At 37.7% G+C, this 19,506-nt stretch overlaps 2 protein-coding genes across 2 annotated transcripts; both read right to left on the reverse strand.

Annotated features, from left to right (window-relative positions):
- Positions 1-1,630: 1,630 nt before the first annotated feature.
- LOC117301570 lies at positions 1,631-9,615 on the reverse strand. Its single transcript, XM_033785597.1, has 6 exons — positions 9,529-9,615; positions 8,577-8,654; positions 7,701-7,769; positions 4,775-5,081; positions 3,939-3,994; positions 1,631-2,097 (listed from the first exon to the last, which is right to left on the reverse strand). Exons 1-6 carry the CDS (start codon positions 9,607-9,609, stop codon positions 1,780-1,782), a joined length of 909 nt encoding a protein of 302 aa, XP_033641488.1. The 5' UTR covers positions 9,610-9,615; the 3' UTR covers positions 1,631-1,779.
- Positions 9,616-9,647: 32 nt separating this feature from the next.
- LOC117301752 (netrin receptor UNC5C-like) lies at positions 9,648-12,584 on the reverse strand. Its single transcript, XM_033785775.1, has 5 exons — positions 12,569-12,584; positions 11,613-12,235; positions 10,577-10,720; positions 10,389-10,486; positions 9,648-9,705 (listed from the first exon to the last, which is right to left on the reverse strand). Exons 1-5 carry the CDS (start codon positions 12,582-12,584, stop codon positions 9,648-9,650), a joined length of 939 nt encoding a protein of 312 aa, XP_033641666.1.
- Positions 12,585-19,506: the final 6,922 nt, after the last annotated feature.

Here is a 19,506-nt window from a genome sequence, read left to right on the forward strand (position 1 = left end):
GCTACACTAATAACAATTTATGAATAAGATTGTTTGCATAATTTCTTTTTTTTTTTACTTAAAAGGCACAATTTTATGAAAGGCATGTTGTACGAGGAAAACTATCAAGTTGGAATGTTTATAAGTTTATTATCATGATTTGTTTGATAAGGACAGTAAAATGTACATTTGAGCTGATTATAAACCAATAGGGAACCAGAGAGGTGTAAATAATTATAAGCTCCTCCTCTAAATCACCCTTAAAGGGTAAACAAAAATATCTCTTAAAGTGTAAGTACCGAGTGGACATCAATTATTTGAATGTACATAATTTGCTGAAGTTGGTCATATAGAGCAAGGGCACAGTCCGAAGAGGACTGACTAACATCCAATATAACAAAGCACTACTCTGAGGAATAAGACATAGATGTTTCTGATGTCTACTTGCAACAATCAGGCAACAATTACAAAATCTAATCCATCTTTATTATATTACAACATCATTGATTAATTGCTACGATGCTATAAAGATTTATCGTCCATTCTGTGCTAATCCACCAATCAAATGATCGAACTGGAGGGTGGTATAAAAACCTATATTACCCACGCCCAGCTTTTTTTTATTGCACACTGCGTATTGTGAGTGTCAATGCGTCACGCTCCGCATACGGACAGTGCAAACATTACATTCTAAACTTTGTGCGTGTGCATGCTGTTCATCGCGAAAAAACATTCTAATTTAAAACTTTGCGCGTTGCACGTGTGACCAAATCCGTAATTCTCGACAACGAGAATTGTTTTTTTGTTTTAATGTATTCTTGAAAAGTAAAGCATTTCATGGAATAATATTTCAAGAGAAGTCTTTCATCATTAACTTCTGTAAACCCTGTAAGTTATTTGTAAATCTGTGAACTTTTTCTGTGCCAAAAGTGTATAATGGCTTCAAGTACATTCAAGATTAGAGCTGTTGAGCTAATGTTTTAGTTATTTTTTATAACCATACCTTGGCTGGTGGCTGACAGCTGTTAATGAGCCTCACCTTTTGGCTGACAGCAACCAGCCACCAACCCAGTCATTATGATGCAGTAAATACCAGCTCCTCACACTGTCATTCCCTTTAAAGGCACTGGACACGATTGGTAATTACTCAAAATAATTGTTAGCATAAAAACTTAATGGTAACAAGCAACGAAGAGCTGTTTACAAACATTGTGAGAAATGGCTCCCTCTGAATTAACATAGTTTTTGAGAGAGCAGGAGTTTCCACTAAAATATTTGAATTTGATTTCGAGATCTCAGAATTTGATTTTAAGGTCTCAAAAGTAAGCATCTGAAAGCACACAACTTCGAGTGACCAGGGCGTTTTTACTCACATTATTATCTCGCAACTACGACGATACAAGTTTGTTATTTTGTGCATATGCTGAGATAAACACCAAGTGAGAAGACAAGTCTTGGACAATTACCAAAGGTGTCCAGTGTCTTTATTAAGTAAAACACAAATAAAGAAGGGAAGGGTTATGTGGTTTATTTTGCTGACATCATGCAAGAAAAACTTAACTTTGTGAAAGATGTTTCCATTTGAATCTGATATAAACCTGATCCCTTCCAATCAGTCTCAAAATGGAACAATAAGAGTAATGTTTTTTGGTTGAAAAATAGTAACAACACAGCTTTTATTTGTTCCTTTTTTCTTAAATTGGTAGGAGCAGTTTTTTTTGCATTACTCCACGTACATCAGCAGTGACAAAGACACATGACCACAAACACTCAAGAGCTGGAACCTTTGTTTACCTTTTTTTAACAATTGTCTGTTGTTTGTCTGTTAAAGAACAGTATGCTTGCTACCTTTCCCTTCAACAACTCAACCAGATCATTCCTTTCAACCTTCTGCAAGTTAGATGACAAAGTGTTGAAAGCCGCCTCTCCAAATAGACCAAATCTCTGCATCCACATGACTAGCATGTGGAATATCTGGCTGTTGACTCTCCTAGCACCCTCGCTTCTCACTGCAGTAAGTTCACTATATATGATGCCTAAATAGGTTGCTAAGTCTTCCCACTCTGGACCTAGCTGTTTTGCTAAATCTCTAAGACATATCTCAGCATCTCCTTTCGTCTGAAAGTAAATACATACAATTAAAATTCCATTAACAATAACACTTATAACAAAGATATTGACAAAATAGGGACACCGCCAATATAGGGCTAGAAAGCTCAGTTGGTAGAGCGCTGGCACGTTAATCCGGAGGTCGTTGATTCAAATCCCACTCTAGACAATTTTTTGTTCAACCCCAAAAATCAACAATAACACATGTTGGACTTCTTTCTTTGATGACCCGATTCATCCCTTAATTGATTACTTTAAAACGTGTTGACTGACTGTTCAATATATAACTAATACTCTCCAAAGTGCTTAGATGCAGTTGATAGCGAGTTCTTAATGAGTATTTGTTTCTAAAAGAATTTGTAACCTGTTTTCAACAAGAAAAAACTGATGGGCATACACAAAATGTCCCAGTCGCTCAAATTTGTCTCCATCGAGCCCAAATACAATGAATATAAACAAAACAACATGAAGTTTATTAATTTTGGTTTTGTACCCATACACCGATGTGTGTTAGCACTGTATACTCAGTACTTTCCCGAGTCCTGTGAAAAATATCACAGGCATGTTACTCGGGTGGGATTCGAACCCACGACCCTTGCAATTCTAGAGCAGTGTCTTACCAACTAGACTACCGAGGTTGCCCGGTGCTTGAGGCAGTTCGAATCCAATGTTTTGGCAGCGGGTATGTATCGCAACGATATAATAGATGTTAAATTTGTATCGGGGATGAAGAATATTTAAAAAATTTTTTTACCCATACACCGATGTGTGTTAGCACTGTATACTCAGTACTTTCCCGAGTCCTGTGAAAAAATATCACAGGCATGTTACTCGGGTGGGATTCGAACCCACGACCTTTGCAATTTTACATGAAGTTTGGAAACGGCGAGCTGTCCTAACATTAAGAATTAATGTTAAGAATTACCTTTCTGACAGTCATCAACCGATACATGAAAAACATGTTTCCACGGAAGTTAATTTGCAAAACACAAAACTCGCTTCAACTGCATGGACCCTTGCTACAGCGTGCAACAATTGTATGTCACCTGCACCACCACTAATCTCATTTATCTCACATCTTGCAGAGTCTGTGGTCTTCAATATATAGGTGAAACAAGAACTACACTCGGAGGCGTTTCTACGGCCACAGATCCACAGTCAAAACCCAAAAGCTGGATACACCTGAAGGACGTCACTTCAATCTTCATAATCACTCCATTTCTTACATGATTTTACAGGGCATTGAGGCGTCAGAATTCCACAGAGAGACTGTTCTTCTTATAAGGGAGAAAACTGTGGATAAGGCGCCTTCAGACAATTCAACCACATGGTCTGAACATCCAAGAAGGAAGTGACAAATAACCTTTTGTCTTTGCCGTCTATTTTCTCACAGATATCCACTTGTTTAATCTGCCTCAATATACTTCTTGTGGTCAAACCAGCCCTCCTATCAGTTTTAATTGTCTACCCTTACTTTTTTTGTGCACTTCCTCCCTTCCCTCCCCTCTCTTTTTTCATTCAGTCCCACTTTAGCCTTTGAGAAAGACTTTTATTACTAGGGTCGAAACATCAGGCCATTAACTTGTTTTTTATTTTGCGAAAGGTGGAAAACAAACCAATGTCAAATAATGCCTAGTATTGTATATTACTTATACAAAGACCTTTTTGCTGAACTTTTCAGAATAATTCCATCCTAAAAAAATGCAATTATAGTTATGTTTTGTGTCTAACTATAAGACATGTGAAAATGCATCAATCCTCAAGACCAATGCCAACAACCAACTTTCTAATTCTGGATGTTTTAGCTGTAAATGGTTGTTTGATTACTGAGTAATTGAATCATACGTTACCAGTGACTCATTGTCAAGAAACTGCGGGATTGATTCAGCATCTGCTCTTTCACCACCTGATTAAACAGAGATTGAATCATGAGTTTAAGAAAGACAATTAGGATTTCACTTTTAAATAAATACAATTTATGTTCTAAACTTTTAAATATATGAGAGACTTGCTGACCACTTTAAAGTTGTCTTAAGCTATCTGAACTTTTAATACTAACATGTTATACTTTGGTTTAGGGAATAAATGTTTTCCTCATTCCTTGGACACCAAAAAAGGTTATCTCCCTTCTCTCAATATTGTAAATTTTTAGTTTAAAATGTCTTTTTATGCGGGTAAACTGGTGTATTACCTCAAATAGTAAATTAAAACTTTTGAATTTTTGCGGCAATGCAATTTTGCTATTGTAGTGCTTTGGAACACTACTTTTTCTACTTTTAAAACATCTTTCCAACCACATGCATTTTATAACAAACGGCTACAAACGTTTTTTATAGACCAACTCGTCCGATCCAAGGCAACGTGTTCCTTTAACTCATACCATAGACAGGTCGGCTAGAGTAAAGATCTCATAAAACAAGATGCACTGGACCGGGTATCGCGTTGTGTGGCAGCATGTAACGCCACGACTCATGACAATATTGGTACATGGGAAAGGAAGGCCACCAACATGTGATAGGTAGAAGTAGAAATGTGTAATAAGTCATGGCCAAAAATGTATGGGCCAAACTCATATAAAAAAAGACACCGATGTGAAAACTGAAATGATGATTGAAGTAATATTTTTTCAATCCATCTTAAAATGTTATAGATTTGAATATAAGAATTTTTAAGCATGAGAACATACCTGTTTCTATTATCTCTGCTGCTCTTGTGAAATTGAGTTCATGGAAGACCCGTTTCAGATATTGAACAGCGTCCTGGTCAGGAATGTTGTGCTTTGTACACAGGCTAAAGTACGTTGATAGAACTTCCTTTTTAGGTGTCTTGGGAGGTATGTATCCATTACCAGAGAGATAATCCAGAAGAGGCAAACCATGGTAACCAGCAGCGTGATTATCAAGAAACTCACAAAGATCATTCACTTTCTGGTCTGATAAGCCACCATACAACACCTGGCACGGTCTTCTTCTGATTACACTTGAAATGGCATTCTTAATAGCAGACAAACAATAAATGAATGAATACAAATATTATACATGTTTCATTTTTATTTTGAGGTAGAGGGATGAATAGCAACACACTTGATAAAAGGCTGTATCTTAAATTCTTTAAAACATCTGCACTTCATCGGCTCCCCTAATTTGCCCTTACAACCAAGAGACTTTAATCAATGGTTTTTGTAGGTCGTAAATATACAAAACTCATCAACAACAAACAATATTAACAATCAACAATATTTATTTCCATACAAACATCAAAATATCAAGTTGATTTTACATAAACTGAAAGTATATGAAGGCATGGCCCATTACAAGCAAACGCTTGTAGGTTTGGATGCATAGCATATCGGTTTATTTTAAACCCTTCAAACGACCATGTTCCCTTTTGAACACTGCAAAGAGTAAAATAATCGCAACAATGGGCATTTTTCTTAGAGTGCACATAAACTCAAATTGGTTGATTTTAGAGGAGTAAGGCAGTAGGGATCCTACATTAACTCATATCAGTTGATTTTGAAGGATTGGGTCTGTAGGGATCCTATATAAACTCATATTGGTTGATTTTAGAGGAGTAAAGCAGTAGGGATCCTACATTAACTCATATTGGTTGATTTTAGAGGAGTAATGCAGTAGGGATCCTACATTAACTCATATCAGTTGATTTTGAAGGATTGGGTCAGTAGGGATCCTATATAAACTCATATTGGTTGATTTTAGAGGATTGAGTCAGTAGGGATCCTACATTAACTCATATTGGTTGATTTTAGAGGAGTAAAGCAGTAGGCATCCTACATTAACTCATATTGGTTGATTTTGAAGGATTGGATCAGTAGGGATCCTACATTAACTCATATTGGTTGATTTTGAAGGATTGGTGCAGTAGAGATCATGCATAAACAAATAGCTGTTCTGTTTTGATAACACATGGCACTTTATAAAAACTTACATTTAAAATTTAAAGACAGTGATGGACACCTTTGGTAATTGTCAAAGACCAGTCTTCTTACTTAATGCACAAAATAACAAACCTGTAAAATTTGAACTCATTGGTAGTCGAAGTTGCGAGATAATAATGGGAAAAAACACCATTGTCACTCGAAGTTGTGTGCTTTCAGATGCTTGATTTTGGCACCTCAAAATCAAATTCTGAGGTCTCAAAATCAAATTCAAGTACCGGAGTGGAAGATTACCTCTTTCTCAAAAACTACATTACTTCAGAGGGAACCGTTTCTCACAATAATTTATACTATCAATAGCTCTCCATTGCTTGTTACCAAAGTTTTTAAAGTAACAATTATTTTGAGTAATTACCAATAGTGTCCAGTGGCTTTAATCTCACAGATATCCACTTGTTTAATCTGCCTCCATATGCTTCTTGTGGTCAAACCAGCCCTCCTATCAGTTTTAATTGTCTACCCTTACTTTTTTTGTGCACTTCCTCCCTTCCCTCCCCTCTCTTTTTTCATTCAGTCCCACTTTAGCCTTTGAGAAAGACTTTTATTACTAGGGTCGAAACATCAGGCCATTAACTTGTTTTTTATTTTGCGAAAGGTGGAAAACAAACCAATGTCAAATAATGCCTAGTATTGTATATTACTTTTACAAAGACCTTCAATATAAAGGTGAAACAAGAACTACACTCGGAGGCGTTTCTTCGGCCACAGATCCAGTCAAAACCCAAAAGCTGGATACACCTGAAGGACATCACTTCAATCTTCATAATCACTCCATTTCTTACATGATTTTACAGGGCATTGAGGCGTCAGAATTCCACAGAGAGACTGTTCTTCTTATAAGGGAGAAAACTGTGGATAAGGCGCCTTCAGACAATTCAACCACATGGTCTGAACATCCAAGAAGGAAGTGACAAATAACCTTTTGTCTTTGCCGTCTATTTTCTCACAGATATCCACTTGTTTAATCTGCCTCAATATGCTTCTTGTGGTCAAACCAGCCCTCCTATCAGTTTTAATTGTCTACCCTTACTTTTTTTGTGCACTTCCTCCCTTCCCTCCCCTCTCTTTTTTCATTCAGTCCCACTTTAGCCTTTGAGAAAGACTTTTATTACTAGGGTCGAAACATCAGGCCATTAACTTGTTTTTTATTTTGCGAAAGGTGGAAAACAAACCAATGTCAAATAATGCCTAGTATTGTATATTACTTATACAAAGACCTTTTTGCTGAACTTTTCAGAATAATTCCATCCTAAAAAAATGCAATTATAGTTATGTTTTGTGTCTAACTATAAGACATGTGAAAATGCATCAATCCTCAAGACCAATGCCAACAACCAACTTTCTAATTCTGGATGTTTTAGCTGTAAATGGTTGTTTGATTACTGAGTAATTGAATCATACGTTACCAGTGACTCATTGTCAAGAAACTGCGGGATTGTTACCAAAGTTTTTAAAGTAACAATTATTTTGAGTAATTACCAATAGTGTCCAGTGGCTTTAAACAAACTGTTTTAAGATAAACTTTTATGAGAAAGTTAAGAAAATTTGCTTTACACCTTAACATTTTAACAATATCAAGAGGTTTGGGCTGTTGTATGAATACAAAACGCCTTTGATATACCTATCAAACTGATGGTAAAACTGTTATACTCACAGTGACTTCAGTCATTGGTTTACTAGGCAGAGTATTATCTCCACTCCCATCAGTATGGCATGTAGACGGCTGTCAAGTGCAAAAAAAAAGAATGTTCCAAACATATCAATTTAATTCTTTCAACACATCTTAACAAACTACGGACAAAAATAATCACACTGTGAAATCTGGACTGTTACATTTCAGGAGGAGAAGACGTACCAAACAAACAGTATATTTAATCCCTGATGCAACGTTTAACATCTTATTAAAAATGTATCTCTCTCTACTAAAGAATGTTCACCAAATGCTGCCAATGGTCATGTAGTGGTCGTATAGTGGTAATTTAATTAACATTATTTTTATGAAATGCTTCATCTCCAAAATTCTTCAGCAAATTTGCAGCCTTACCTGATTCAATGCTTTATTTGCCCTAGCAAAGATTTTGGCGAGTGGTCACCATTTGGTGGTTATTTCATTAAAAAAATGTAGGCGTTTGTTTTTGCGTTTTAAATGTGTTTTATTTTTATATAGGATGTTCATAGAATTAAGTGGTCAGTAAGGGCCATTCAAAACAAGTCTCCATGTGGTGCCTAAATTTGTCAAATAACACACTTAAATTTCCATCAAAGTCTTTTTTTATATAACCCTATTAATTATTATAAAATTGGTACAGATGAAATGTTTCCATTATTATCCCTGCAATTCCTATCCTTGAATAGTAGTTATTGTTGTGCCAATATTGCATTCAAGCGAAAGCATTGGTGGAAACCACAAATAAACATCAATTGTTTACCCTGACTTATATCATAGTTTCATATTTCTGGAATTCTCTTTCATTAGTTGTTTTATATACTATTGCTATAACTGATACATTTAGTTGCCTGTAGCTCTTACAATTGAATGAGCAGCATCGCACATACGCCTCTGCAGAGCATCACAGGTGTGGATCAAGTTGTTATTCCTCATTTGAGCCTGTAGTGTAAAAATGAATTCAATCAATCATTGCAGTGAACTTTGCATGACTGATTTTACTAACGACCGATTTTACTAACACGGTTTAAACTTTTTCGTTAAAGTTTCAAAAACGTTCCAACACACACAATTTGCATTTATAATATTTGTATTCATATAATTTTCTGTTGTACTTTAGGTACAGCATTTACTTGTACATACATTGTTTGTTCTTGAAAACAAACCCATTTTTAGTACTTTTTAATTTATATTTTTTTAATTTAAAAATACTCAAGAGTGAAGAATGACCATTCTTAATACAACCAGGTGAGGTTTGCGGTAACACCATGTGGTTATCTCTTTTCTCAACCTTTGGATCAATTTGCTCTGATCGTCTCCAGGAGGGTGCTTGACTCTGTTGTTGAATGCTGCTTTAAGTACTGCCTTGGAAATTGTAGCATGGGTATTGCTCTATGGTGTACAAATGTGGGAACAGAAACGAGAAAAGCTGGGCTGAGCTCGGTGAAGCATGTTGGCTGGAGTTGGAACTGAAAACTCAAAAACCTACCACTGGGTTTGGGTAGGGAGTGTGTGCTCACTGAACTGAAGTTCATCCCCAAGGCAGTACTTGGGTCTCAGAATTCATCACTGCAATAACCTATCTTTCTGATATTTTGTATATACTCAGTGCCTTCAGTACCTTGTTTGGTAGAAACTGCGCTATATCAGACTTTCATATTATTACTATTATTATATTATTACTTAAATAGCGTCCAGCAAAAGAGTCCAGCATCGCTCCTGAAGACAATCATCTGATCAAAACATCCCGTCAGTTATGTTTGTATCTTCCTGGTTATATCTTATCATTTTTTATTAATTGTCTGAAAATACCCACTGGCTTTGGCCCAACAGAGAGTCGAAGCTTCCTCCCTTGCCCATCATCTCCTTCTTGTTGCTGGTAGCAATCGACAGCCATGTAAGGAATATCATATATTATGTTGCTGGATCTGCTACTCACATTGAATGAGACTGAATTCTGAGAGAACGCCCATACATCCTCTTCATGGATCTCCTGAACAAAAAAATCAATTTGCTGGGAACTTTACTGCTAGAGGAAATACTCTCCTTTTACTATGATATCACCGGCTCTCATAAAATATACAAATTATTGTTTTCTGTTGTCTGGATTGTTTGACTTGTTTTATTACACCGAAGTAAGACAATCAGTAGCATATTACGCTGCAGGGAGGCACAAGACGGCTTCCCCCATCATTTAAAAATAATAACAAAATATTAAAAAAGGGGGAAAGTAAACAAAAAAAAAACGGAAAGATAGAAAGTAAAAAGAAGAAAAATTAAATAGGGACTATAAAAGAATGGGAGAAGTAAAAAATAATTAAGGGCATTTTGTTACAAAAGCCTAACATTAAAAATTAGGAGTATAGGTTTATTCAATAGAGTTCTTTTAAAGTGTCATTCTATCAAAACTTGCCTAATAATGCCATATTTAATAAAGATTGAGAGTCCTCCCTAGTCTTCAAATATGCACAAAGTCAAAAGCTTCCAGGAACTGAACCAAGTCTAAGTTTAATTTAATACAATATACTCTATAGCATATGCAGAAAGTCGAAAGCTTCCAGGAACTGAACCAAGCCTAAGTTTAATTACGATATAAATATTCTATAGCAAGGAGAGCTTTTTTAAGCCAAGCTAAAAACAAAAAATCTTAAAGAGGGATCAGCTGCCTCACCCTACCCAAGAGCTTTGCCCCTAGACCCATACACGGCTTCCATGGCCAAATACTCATTCTGTACTTGTATTTCCAAGTCTCCCTTGACAACTGCTTGAGTCTCCTAAAGGTTACAGGTAAATAAACTCAAATGTCAAACTTGTTTCACCTGATGTAGTAATTACGATAATGTCTTTGTATTAGATTTCTTTACCTGGGTTGTTTGTGGTCTCACTTTCAATCCCTCAACGGTTTCTGTCATCTCCACATGCATGTGTCCTCTATCTTTGACAAAAGTCATATTCTTATAGGTATCCAACATTTCTGATCTTTGTTTCCTCTCAAGATCCTCAACTCTCTGCGAGACAAACAAAAATGCGGAATAACAAGAAAGAGTTTTTACTTTTCAGAACAGCATGGTATTTTAAATTAAAAACACACAAAAAACAACAACCAACTAAGGCATCTTGTCCAACTTTTTAACAAGTGAGTTTTAATTTAAAGACCTGGTTGAACGAAAATGTCAAGTCGTGAACTTTGCTGAATTTCATTTAAAATGTTTTCAATTATAAGGAAATCGAGTCATACGATTATAAATAGATTTTAATTGTGTAAAAAAAACCAATCATTTTGAATACCCTTATCCAGCGCTTTTCTGATAAATTTGCAAAAAGCTCTGTAGCAAACTCCCGCAAACGACGTCAGCGGGCATTGTCCTTTGACACGCACCGCCATGTACCTATATGTGACAGGTTCTACATTAATGAGTCGCTTGTCACAAAACCCGCTTTCCAGTACAGGGCTGTTGAATGATGGGAGGGTGAAAACAAATTAATCTTGACATTTTTTTATGTGGTTTTATGCTTCTTTAGGGTCTATATTTTGACATTTTCTGGGAAAAAAAACATTTGTTTTTGATCAATAAGGGTGAATAAAACATGTAGTTTTTGTTAATCCACTAGACATCAATAGTTGATGTTTTTATGAAACGGGCTGTTTCCCCAGTATGGGTCATATTTTCAGATTGTGACATAATTTATTTTTCAAAAGGTCATTACTTTTGAACCAAACATCATACAAATGTGTAAGATATGTCAAACTGAAGCTTGTTTGCTCTTTTCAGCTATGTATAAAACCCCAAAAGTCAATTTTCCCCCTTGTGACTCCATTTTGCAGAGCCCATCAGATATTTTCATTATGAAGAATTCCTTAAACGTTCTTTCATAAACAAATTTGGAAAATTTAATTACCTCCTCAGACACCTTGTCATCCTTCCACATATAAACTCGAAAAGCATAACTCCTCAGATCAAAGATATTTCCAAAGGCTCCAACTCTCACACAAATTCCATTACTACCCGATGATGTGCCAAACAATGCAAACCCAGTGAAATGATTGACCAGAAAAATTGCTCTGCCTCCCTCAGCAGACACCAGCTGACCATCAGTGCTGCTATCAAGGGCTTGCCAGGATTCTGAAGACGCTGGAGACATCTTAGCAGTAAAATCCCAGCCAGATGAGTCTGCATGATGAGGAAAAGACAACACCACACTGTCTTCAAATGTGAGACCTGGAGGACCACATTGAACCTCTGGTGACAACTGTTCCTCTTCATCATTGACTTTCTCAGCATCTACTTCATCAGGGTTGACATAGATATACACCAGCTGGGGAGGGCCTTCAGCTATTGCACCATGCGGAATGTAAAGGTGCACATCATATTTCTCCAGAGCCAAAATGCCCCCTCTATTATTGAAGAAGCCAACTGCCATGTAAGGTAACTGCAGCAACATGTCAGTCTTCTCATTAGCACAGATGTCCAAAGTCTGTTTGTTAAACTCATTCAATACCTCTTCAAGATGAGAAGGCGATTCTGGAAAATAAAAAAGTTATCCCATTCACAATTTGTTTTTTTAAATCTCTACAAACCTCACTTGATCATATAGGTTGAGATTGAACAAGTTAAGCACATGGTATTTTTAAAAGTCGGTTTTCAAAAGGCAAGTGGGTCAAGAAATACCGCAGTTGAAGTAACTAGAGTTTTGTTTCTTTTCTAACATAATACACAATGTGTAAGTTTCTAGATGATTATCATGACAAAAAAGCAATGTATACTCATCCTCTACTACAGTGCTTCTCCTCATGGTAATAGCCAGGCATTATTTAGTTCAAATTTCTAGGGGTCAGCCTTTGACTGTTTGCTCACCATTTCTTGGTGCCATCTGTGTATCTGCTTGAGTCGTCTGTGTGATTGCATCTAGGTTGCTGTCTTCATCAATGGGCTTGTCAGTGACATCCTGATAAATAAATAAAAATTGTTGTACATTCACTCTAATGTAGTCCAGTAAAAATGAGTCCACTTTGTGGTAAAAGCAAGACACTCTGCGCTTTTACTTTATACCATAACAAGACATTTCAGATAATGTGCCATCTCAATTTCCATGTACACCTTTTGTTCTTGAAACTGATTGGGAGACATTTTCTTATAAAATTGGAAAATTTTCGGACAGGACACAAATACTCAAGACTGGTGGATGCTTCAAGACTTTGTTTGTTTACAACTCGTTGGGTAAACATTTTGAGAGAGTTTATCTTTAACTATTCAGTGTAGTGAAGAACTGAGTTAAATTCTGGAAGGGACATAACTATAATCAAACTAAATTTCCAGTTCAGCTTTTTTAGATCCTCTTCTCCATATTTGTTGACCGGAGTCGAGGTGAATTTCCTCGCGATATAAAAAATATGTTAATTACATCAGCAGAGGACTGAGACTTCGCCGCCTGCAGTAGCCAGTTTGGGTCCTCACCTGTATCTTCTCACTTCTGACATCTTTGCTCAACAGATATTATTAGTTGGTAAAAGATAAACAGTGTACCTTTGTTTATTAAACATATTCATTGTACATTCGTTAAACACAATCAATAATTGCAGTAGTTGACAGTTTTGTGAATTAAGTACTTTGATCCCTTGTCTGACCTTGTTTGAGTTTTCTGTTTCATCTTCGAATTTATTTGTATTTTAAGGAATTTTTATTCAGCAATAGTTTGGAGATTTTTGGATAGGAACAGTATCCACAAATTAACAACAGTTAGAAAACTCATTACTTACAGATAGTATGGTAGCCTCAGGAGACGCTCCAGATTCAATTGAAGCTTGTTCTAAAGCAAATTACAAGTTTAAATATCATCATTGAGTGATGTTTAATTTGTATTTAACAACTTTTCCTTTATCTTTCTGTCAAAAACAATTTGATGCTAGACAGATAGTAAATTCGATCCAGGAAAAGTAATAAACAGTGAGGCAAGCCAATAAATTGATGAAAGGGAAAATTAGGTGAAGGCAAGAGGAAGCAAAAGGTCAAGGCTAGAACACAATAGATGAAGCAAGGTGACCAAGGTAACATATCAATTAAAGAAAGGTAAACTTGGGGTAAGGCAATATCAACAAATGAAATGGAACAAGATGGAGTGAGGGAAGATGAAGAGAGTGAGGTATGGTGAGCCAAGGTGGAGTGAGGGAAGATGAAGAGAGTGAAGTATGGTGAGCCAAGATGGAGTGAGGGAAGATGAAGAGAGTGAGGTATGGTGAGCCAAGGTGGAGTGAGGGAAGATGAAGAGAGTGAAGTATGGTGAGCCAAGATGGAGTGAGGGAAGATGAAAAGAGTGAGGCATGGTGAGCCAAGGTGGAGTGAGGGAAGATGAAGAGAGTGAAGCATGGTGTGCCAAGGTGGAGTGAGGGAAGATGAAGATAGTGAGGCATGGTGTGCCAAGGTGGATTGAGGGAAGATGAAGAGAGTGAACTATGGTGAGCCAAGGTGGAGTGAAGGAAGAGTGAGGGAAGATGAAGAGAGTGAAGCATGGTAAGCCAAGGTGGAGTGAGGGAAGATGAAGAGAGTGAGGCATGGTGTGCCAAGGTGGATTGAGGGAAGATGAAGAGAGTGAAGCATGGTGTGCCAAGGTGGAGTGAGGGAAGATGAAGAGAGTGAAGCATGGTGAGCCAAGGTGGAGTGAGGGGAGATGAAGAGAGTGAGGCATGGTGTGCCAAGGTGGATTGAGGGAAGATGAAGAGAGTGAAGTATGGTGAGCCAAGATGGAGTGAGGGAAGATGAAAAGAGTGAGGCATGGTGAGCCAAGGTGGAGTGAGGGAAGATGAAGAGAGTGAAGCATGGTGTGCCAAGGTGGAGTGAGGGAAGATGAAGATAGTGAGGCATGGTGTGCCAAGGTGGATTGAGGGAAGATGAAGAGAGTGAACTATGGTGAGCCAAGGTGGAGTGAAGGAAGAGTGAGGGAAGATGAAGAGAGTGAAGCATGGTAAGCCAAGGTGGAGTGAGGGAAGATGAAGAGAGTGAGGCATGGTGTGCCAAGGTGGATTGAGGGAAGATGAAGAGAGTGAAGCATGGTGTGCCAAGGTGGAGTGAGGGAAGATGAAGAGAGTGAAGCATGGTGAGCCAAGGTGGAGTGAGGGGAGATGAAGAGAGTGAGGCATGGTGTGCCAAGGTGGATTGAGGGAAGATGAAGAGAGTGAAGCATGGTGTGCCAAGGTGGAGTGAGAGAAGATGAAGAGAGTGAGGCATGGTGTGCCAAGGTGGAGTAAGGGAAGATGAAGAGAGTGAAGCATGGTGTGCCAAGGTTGAGTGAGGCAAGGTGAAGAGAGTGAAGCATGGTAAGCCAAGGTGGATTGAGGGAAGATGAAGAGAGTGAGGCATGGTGTGTCAAGGTGGAGTGAGGGAAGATGAAGAGAGTGAAGCATGGTGAGCCAATGTGGAGTGAGGGGAACTGCAGAGAGTGTGGCATGATGGAGTGTTGGAAGATGAAGAGAGTGAAGCTTGGTGTTCCAAAGCGAGATGAGGCATGAGACACAAGAAGGAAGAAAAACTTGAATATAAAAAGGGGACAAAAAAATTTATAAAATGCAGTGTGATTTATCATTTTCTTTTGAGTAAATAGGGAACTTTCCAAGTGTTCTCTGTCAATCAGCTGAAAACTTGGCAAATACTTGGCAATTATCTTTGAAGTAACGCCCATCACTGAATACAATGAAAAAAGAGGCTGCTTATCAATACTTTGCACAACAAAATGATAAAGGTCTTGAACTGGGGATTACACATACATGTATACCCATTCGGGAAAAAAGACCATGAAACCCGGTACCCTTGTTTTCCTTTGATATCGGGCAAATAAGTGTAGCACAGTGAGTGCTTGCACTGTGCATGCTCATATTGCAATGTCAAAGCATGTTAGACGGTCAGCTGCTTCGCAAATTGTCTGTCGGAGGTCAAAGATCAAAATGTTTTTGCAATGGCCAAATAGTGTGGGTGTTTAAAGGAACACGTTGCCTTGGATCGGTCGAGTTGGTCTTTGAAAAGCGTTTGTAACCGTTTGTTATAAAATGCATATGATTAGAGGATATTTTAAAAGTAGAATACAATGATCCACACAAATTTGCCCTTTAAATTGCGTGGTTTTTCCTTTTACTTTGTGAACTAACACGGTCGGCCATTTATGGGAGACAAATATTTGACTCCCATAACTGGTCGACCGTGTTAGTCGACGAGGAAAAACTAAAACCATGCAATTTTGAGTGATATTTGTGTGGATCATTATATTCTACTTTTAAAATATCTTTCTAATCATATGCATTTTATAACAAACGGTTACAAACACAAGGCAACGTGTTCCTTTAAAGACACTGGACACTATTGGTTATTGTCAAAGACCAGTCTTCTCACTTGGTGAATCTCAACATTTATGCATAAAATAACAAACCTGTGAAAATTTGAGCTCAATCGGTCATCAAAGTTTGGAGATACTGAAAGAAAAAAACACCCTTTCCACACGGAGTTGTGCTTTTCAGATGCTTGATTTCGAGACCTCAAATCCGATGAAAATTACTTCTCTCTCGAAGTCACTTCAGAGGGAGCCGTTTCTCACAATGTTTTATACTATCAACCTCTCCCCATAACTCGTTTCCAAGTAAGGTTTTGTGCTAATAATTATTTTGAGTAATTACCAATAGTGTCCACTGCCTTTAAGGAAATCAAGTCATGACATTCATATAAGATGTACGTTGGTATTCCTTCCTCTTTACCTGACAATGAAGTTTCTTCCAAACTGATCTTGAGCCCCTCCAGGTCACGTTCCTATACCAGGAGAAGAAGAATTTGAAATTTGCCATCAAGTAAGAAAATCCTGCGTTTCAGTTTTATTTTTTTTTTTACAAAAGGACAATTTGAAAATATCCTGACAAGAATCTTTAAATTGAATCTTTCATTCTCACAACTTCAAGAGAAAACAATGTCAAAATGGTAATAAACTTAAAAGCTACATTAAATGCATTAAAGGCACCGGACACCATTGGTAATTGTCAAAGACCAATTTTCTCACTTGGTGTACCTCCACATAGTATGCATAAAATAACAAACCTGTGAAAATTTGAGCTCAATCGGTCATCGAAGTTGCGAGATAACTATGATAGAAAAAAACACCCTTGTCACACGGAGTTGTGTGCTTTCAGATGCTTGATTTTGAGACCTCAAATTCTAAATCTGAGGTCTCGAAATGAAAATCGTACAAAATTACTTTTTCTTCCCTAAAAACTACTCCACTTCGTTTCTCATAATGTTTTATACCATCAACCTCTCCCCATTACTCGTTACCAAGTAAGGTTTTATGCTGATAATTATTTCGAGTAATTATCAATAGTGTCCACTGCCTTTAAAACAAAAAGCTTTTCATTTAAAGAAACAAAGGTAGATCGTACAAAAAAAAAGCTGTATGGATGGTCATTAGTGAACCAGTAATCATGAATTGTTTCTATCAAACTTGATTGGATTATTATCAGCAGTATCTATTTGATATTAAACATGTATACTGACATGTAGAAACTATCAAAGTTTAAAGTGGCCTGAATAATTATATGTCTCACCTCTTCTTCCTTTGACTGTCTCACATCAATCAATATGTAATCATGCTTTGAGGATGAGTGTCTCACAGCAGTTGAGTCATCTTGGTTTGACTGTCTCACATCAATCAATGGGTCCTCTTGCTTTGAGGATGAGTGTCTCACTGCAGTTGAGTCATCTGGGTTTGACTGTCTCACATCAGTCAATGGGTGATCGTGCTTTGAGGATGAGTGTCTCACTGCAGTTGAGTCATCTTGGTTTGACTGTCTCACTGCAATTAGGTAAACTTACAGTGAGTGCCTCACTACAATTAAGTCATCTTGGTTTGACTGTCTCACTGCAATTGGGTAAACTTACAGTGAGTGTCTCACTACAATTAAGTCATCTTGGTTTGACTGTCTCACTGCAATTGGGGCACTTACAGTGAGTGTCTCACTACAATTAAGTCATCTTGGTTTGATTGTCTCACTGCAATTGGGGCTCTTACAGTGAGTGTCTCACTACAAAAACGTCATCTTGGTTTGACTGTCTCACTGCAATTTGGTAAACTTAGAGTGAGTGTCTCACTACAATTGAGTCATCTTGGTTTGACTGTTTCACTGCAATTAGGTAAACTTACAGTGAATGTCTTACTACAATTAAGTCATCTTGGTTTGACTGTCTCACTGGAATTGGGTAAACTTACAGTGAGTGTCTCACTACAATTAAGTCATCTTGGTTTGACTGTCTCACTACAACTGGGTAAACTTACAGTGAGTGTCTCACTACAATTAAGTCATCTTGGTTTGATTGTCTCACTGCAATTGGGGCACTTGCAGTCAGTGTCTCACTACAATTAAGTCATCTTGGTTTGATTGTCTCACTGCAATTGGACAACTTGCAGTGAGTGTTTCACTACAATTGAGTTATCTTGGTTTGACTGTCTCACTGCAATTGGGGCACTTGCAGTGAGTGTCTCACTACAATAAAGTCATCTTGGTTTGACTGTCTCACTGCACTTGAACCACTTGCACTGAGTGTCTCAATACAATTAAGTCATCTTGGTTTGACTGTCTCACTGCAATTGGGTAAATTTGCAGTGAGTGTCTCACTACAATTAAGTCATCTTAGTTTGATTGTCTCACTGCAATTGGGGCTCTTGCAGTGAGTGTCTCACTACAAAAACGTCATCTTGGTTTGACTGTCTCACTGCAACTGGGTAAACTTACAGTGAGTGTCTCACTACAATTGAGTCATCTTGGTTTGACTGTCTCACTGCAATTAGGTAAACTTACAGTGAGTGTCTTACTACAATTAAGTCATCTTGGTTTGACTGTCTCACTGCAATTGGGTAAACTTACAGTGAGTGTCTCACTACAATTGAGTCATCTTGGTTTGACTGTCTCACTGCAACTGGGTAACTTTACAGTGAGTGTCTCACTACAATTAAGTCATCTTGGTTTGATTGTCTCACTGCAATTGGGGCACTTACAGTGAGTGTCTCAATGCAGTTGAGTCATCTTGGTTTGACTGTCTCACTGCAATAAGGTGAACTTACAGTGAGTGTCTCACTGCAGTTGAGTCATCTTGGTTTGACTGTCTCACTGCAATTAGGTAAACTTACAGTGAGTGTCTCACTACAATTGAGTCATCTTGGTTTGACTGTCTCACTGCAACTGGGTAAACTTACAGTGAGTGTCTCACTACAATTAAGTCATCTTGGTTTGATTGTCTCACTGCAATTGGGGCACTTACAGTGAGTGTCTCAATGCAGTTGAGTCATCTTGGTTTGACTGTCTCACTGCAATAAGGTGAACTTACAGTGAGTGTCTCACTGCAGTTGAGTCATCTTGGTTTGACTGTCTCACTGCAATTAGGTAAACTTACAGTGAGTGTCTCACTACAATTAAGTCATCTTGGTTTGACTGTCTCACTGCAATTGGGTAATCTTACAGTGAGTGTCTCACTACAATTAAGTCATCTTGGTTTGACTGTCTCACTGCAATTGGGCAAACTTACAGCGAGTGTCTCACTACAATTAAGTCATCTTGGTTTGATTGTCTCACTGCAATTGGGGCACTTACAGTGAGTGTCTCACTACAATTAAGTCATCTTAGTTTGACTGTCTCACTGTAATTGGGTAAATTTGCAGTGAGTGTCTCACTACAATTAAGTCATCTTGGTTTGACCGTCTCACTGCAATTGGGCAAACTTACAGCGAGTGTCTCACTACAATTAAGTCATCTTGGTTTGACTGTCTCACT

Source organism: Asterias rubens, chromosome 17 (genome assembly GCF_902459465.1).
Source record: "Asterias rubens chromosome 17, eAstRub1.3, whole genome shotgun sequence".
Taxonomy (NCBI): domain Eukaryota; kingdom Metazoa; phylum Echinodermata; class Asteroidea; order Forcipulatida; family Asteriidae; genus Asterias; species Asterias rubens.

Excerpts from the sequence above, each read along its gene's own strand:
- LOC117301570 (XM_033785597.1), bottom strand. The coding sequence starts at position 9,609 with ATGGCTGTCGATTGCTACCAGCAACAAGAAGGAGATGATGGGCAAGGG. Across the intron at positions 8,655-9,528 it reads TCTCTGTTGGGCCAAAGCCA|GCTCAAATGAGGAATAACAA; the intron begins GTGGGTATTTTC and ends TTTACACTACAG. Across the intron at positions 5,082-7,700 it reads AACCAATGACTGAAGTCACT|AATGCCATTTCAAGTGTAAT; the intron begins GTGAGTATAACA and ends TCTGCTATTAAG.
- LOC117301752 (XM_033785775.1), bottom strand. Across the intron at positions 10,721-11,612 it reads ATGACAAGGTGTCTGAGGAG|AGAGTTGAGGATCTTGAGAG; the intron begins GTAATTAAATTT and ends TTTGTCTCGCAG. Across the intron at positions 10,487-10,576 it reads TGAGACCACAAACAACCCAG|GAGACTCAAGCAGTTGTCAA; the intron begins GTAAAGAAATCT and ends TGTAACCTTTAG.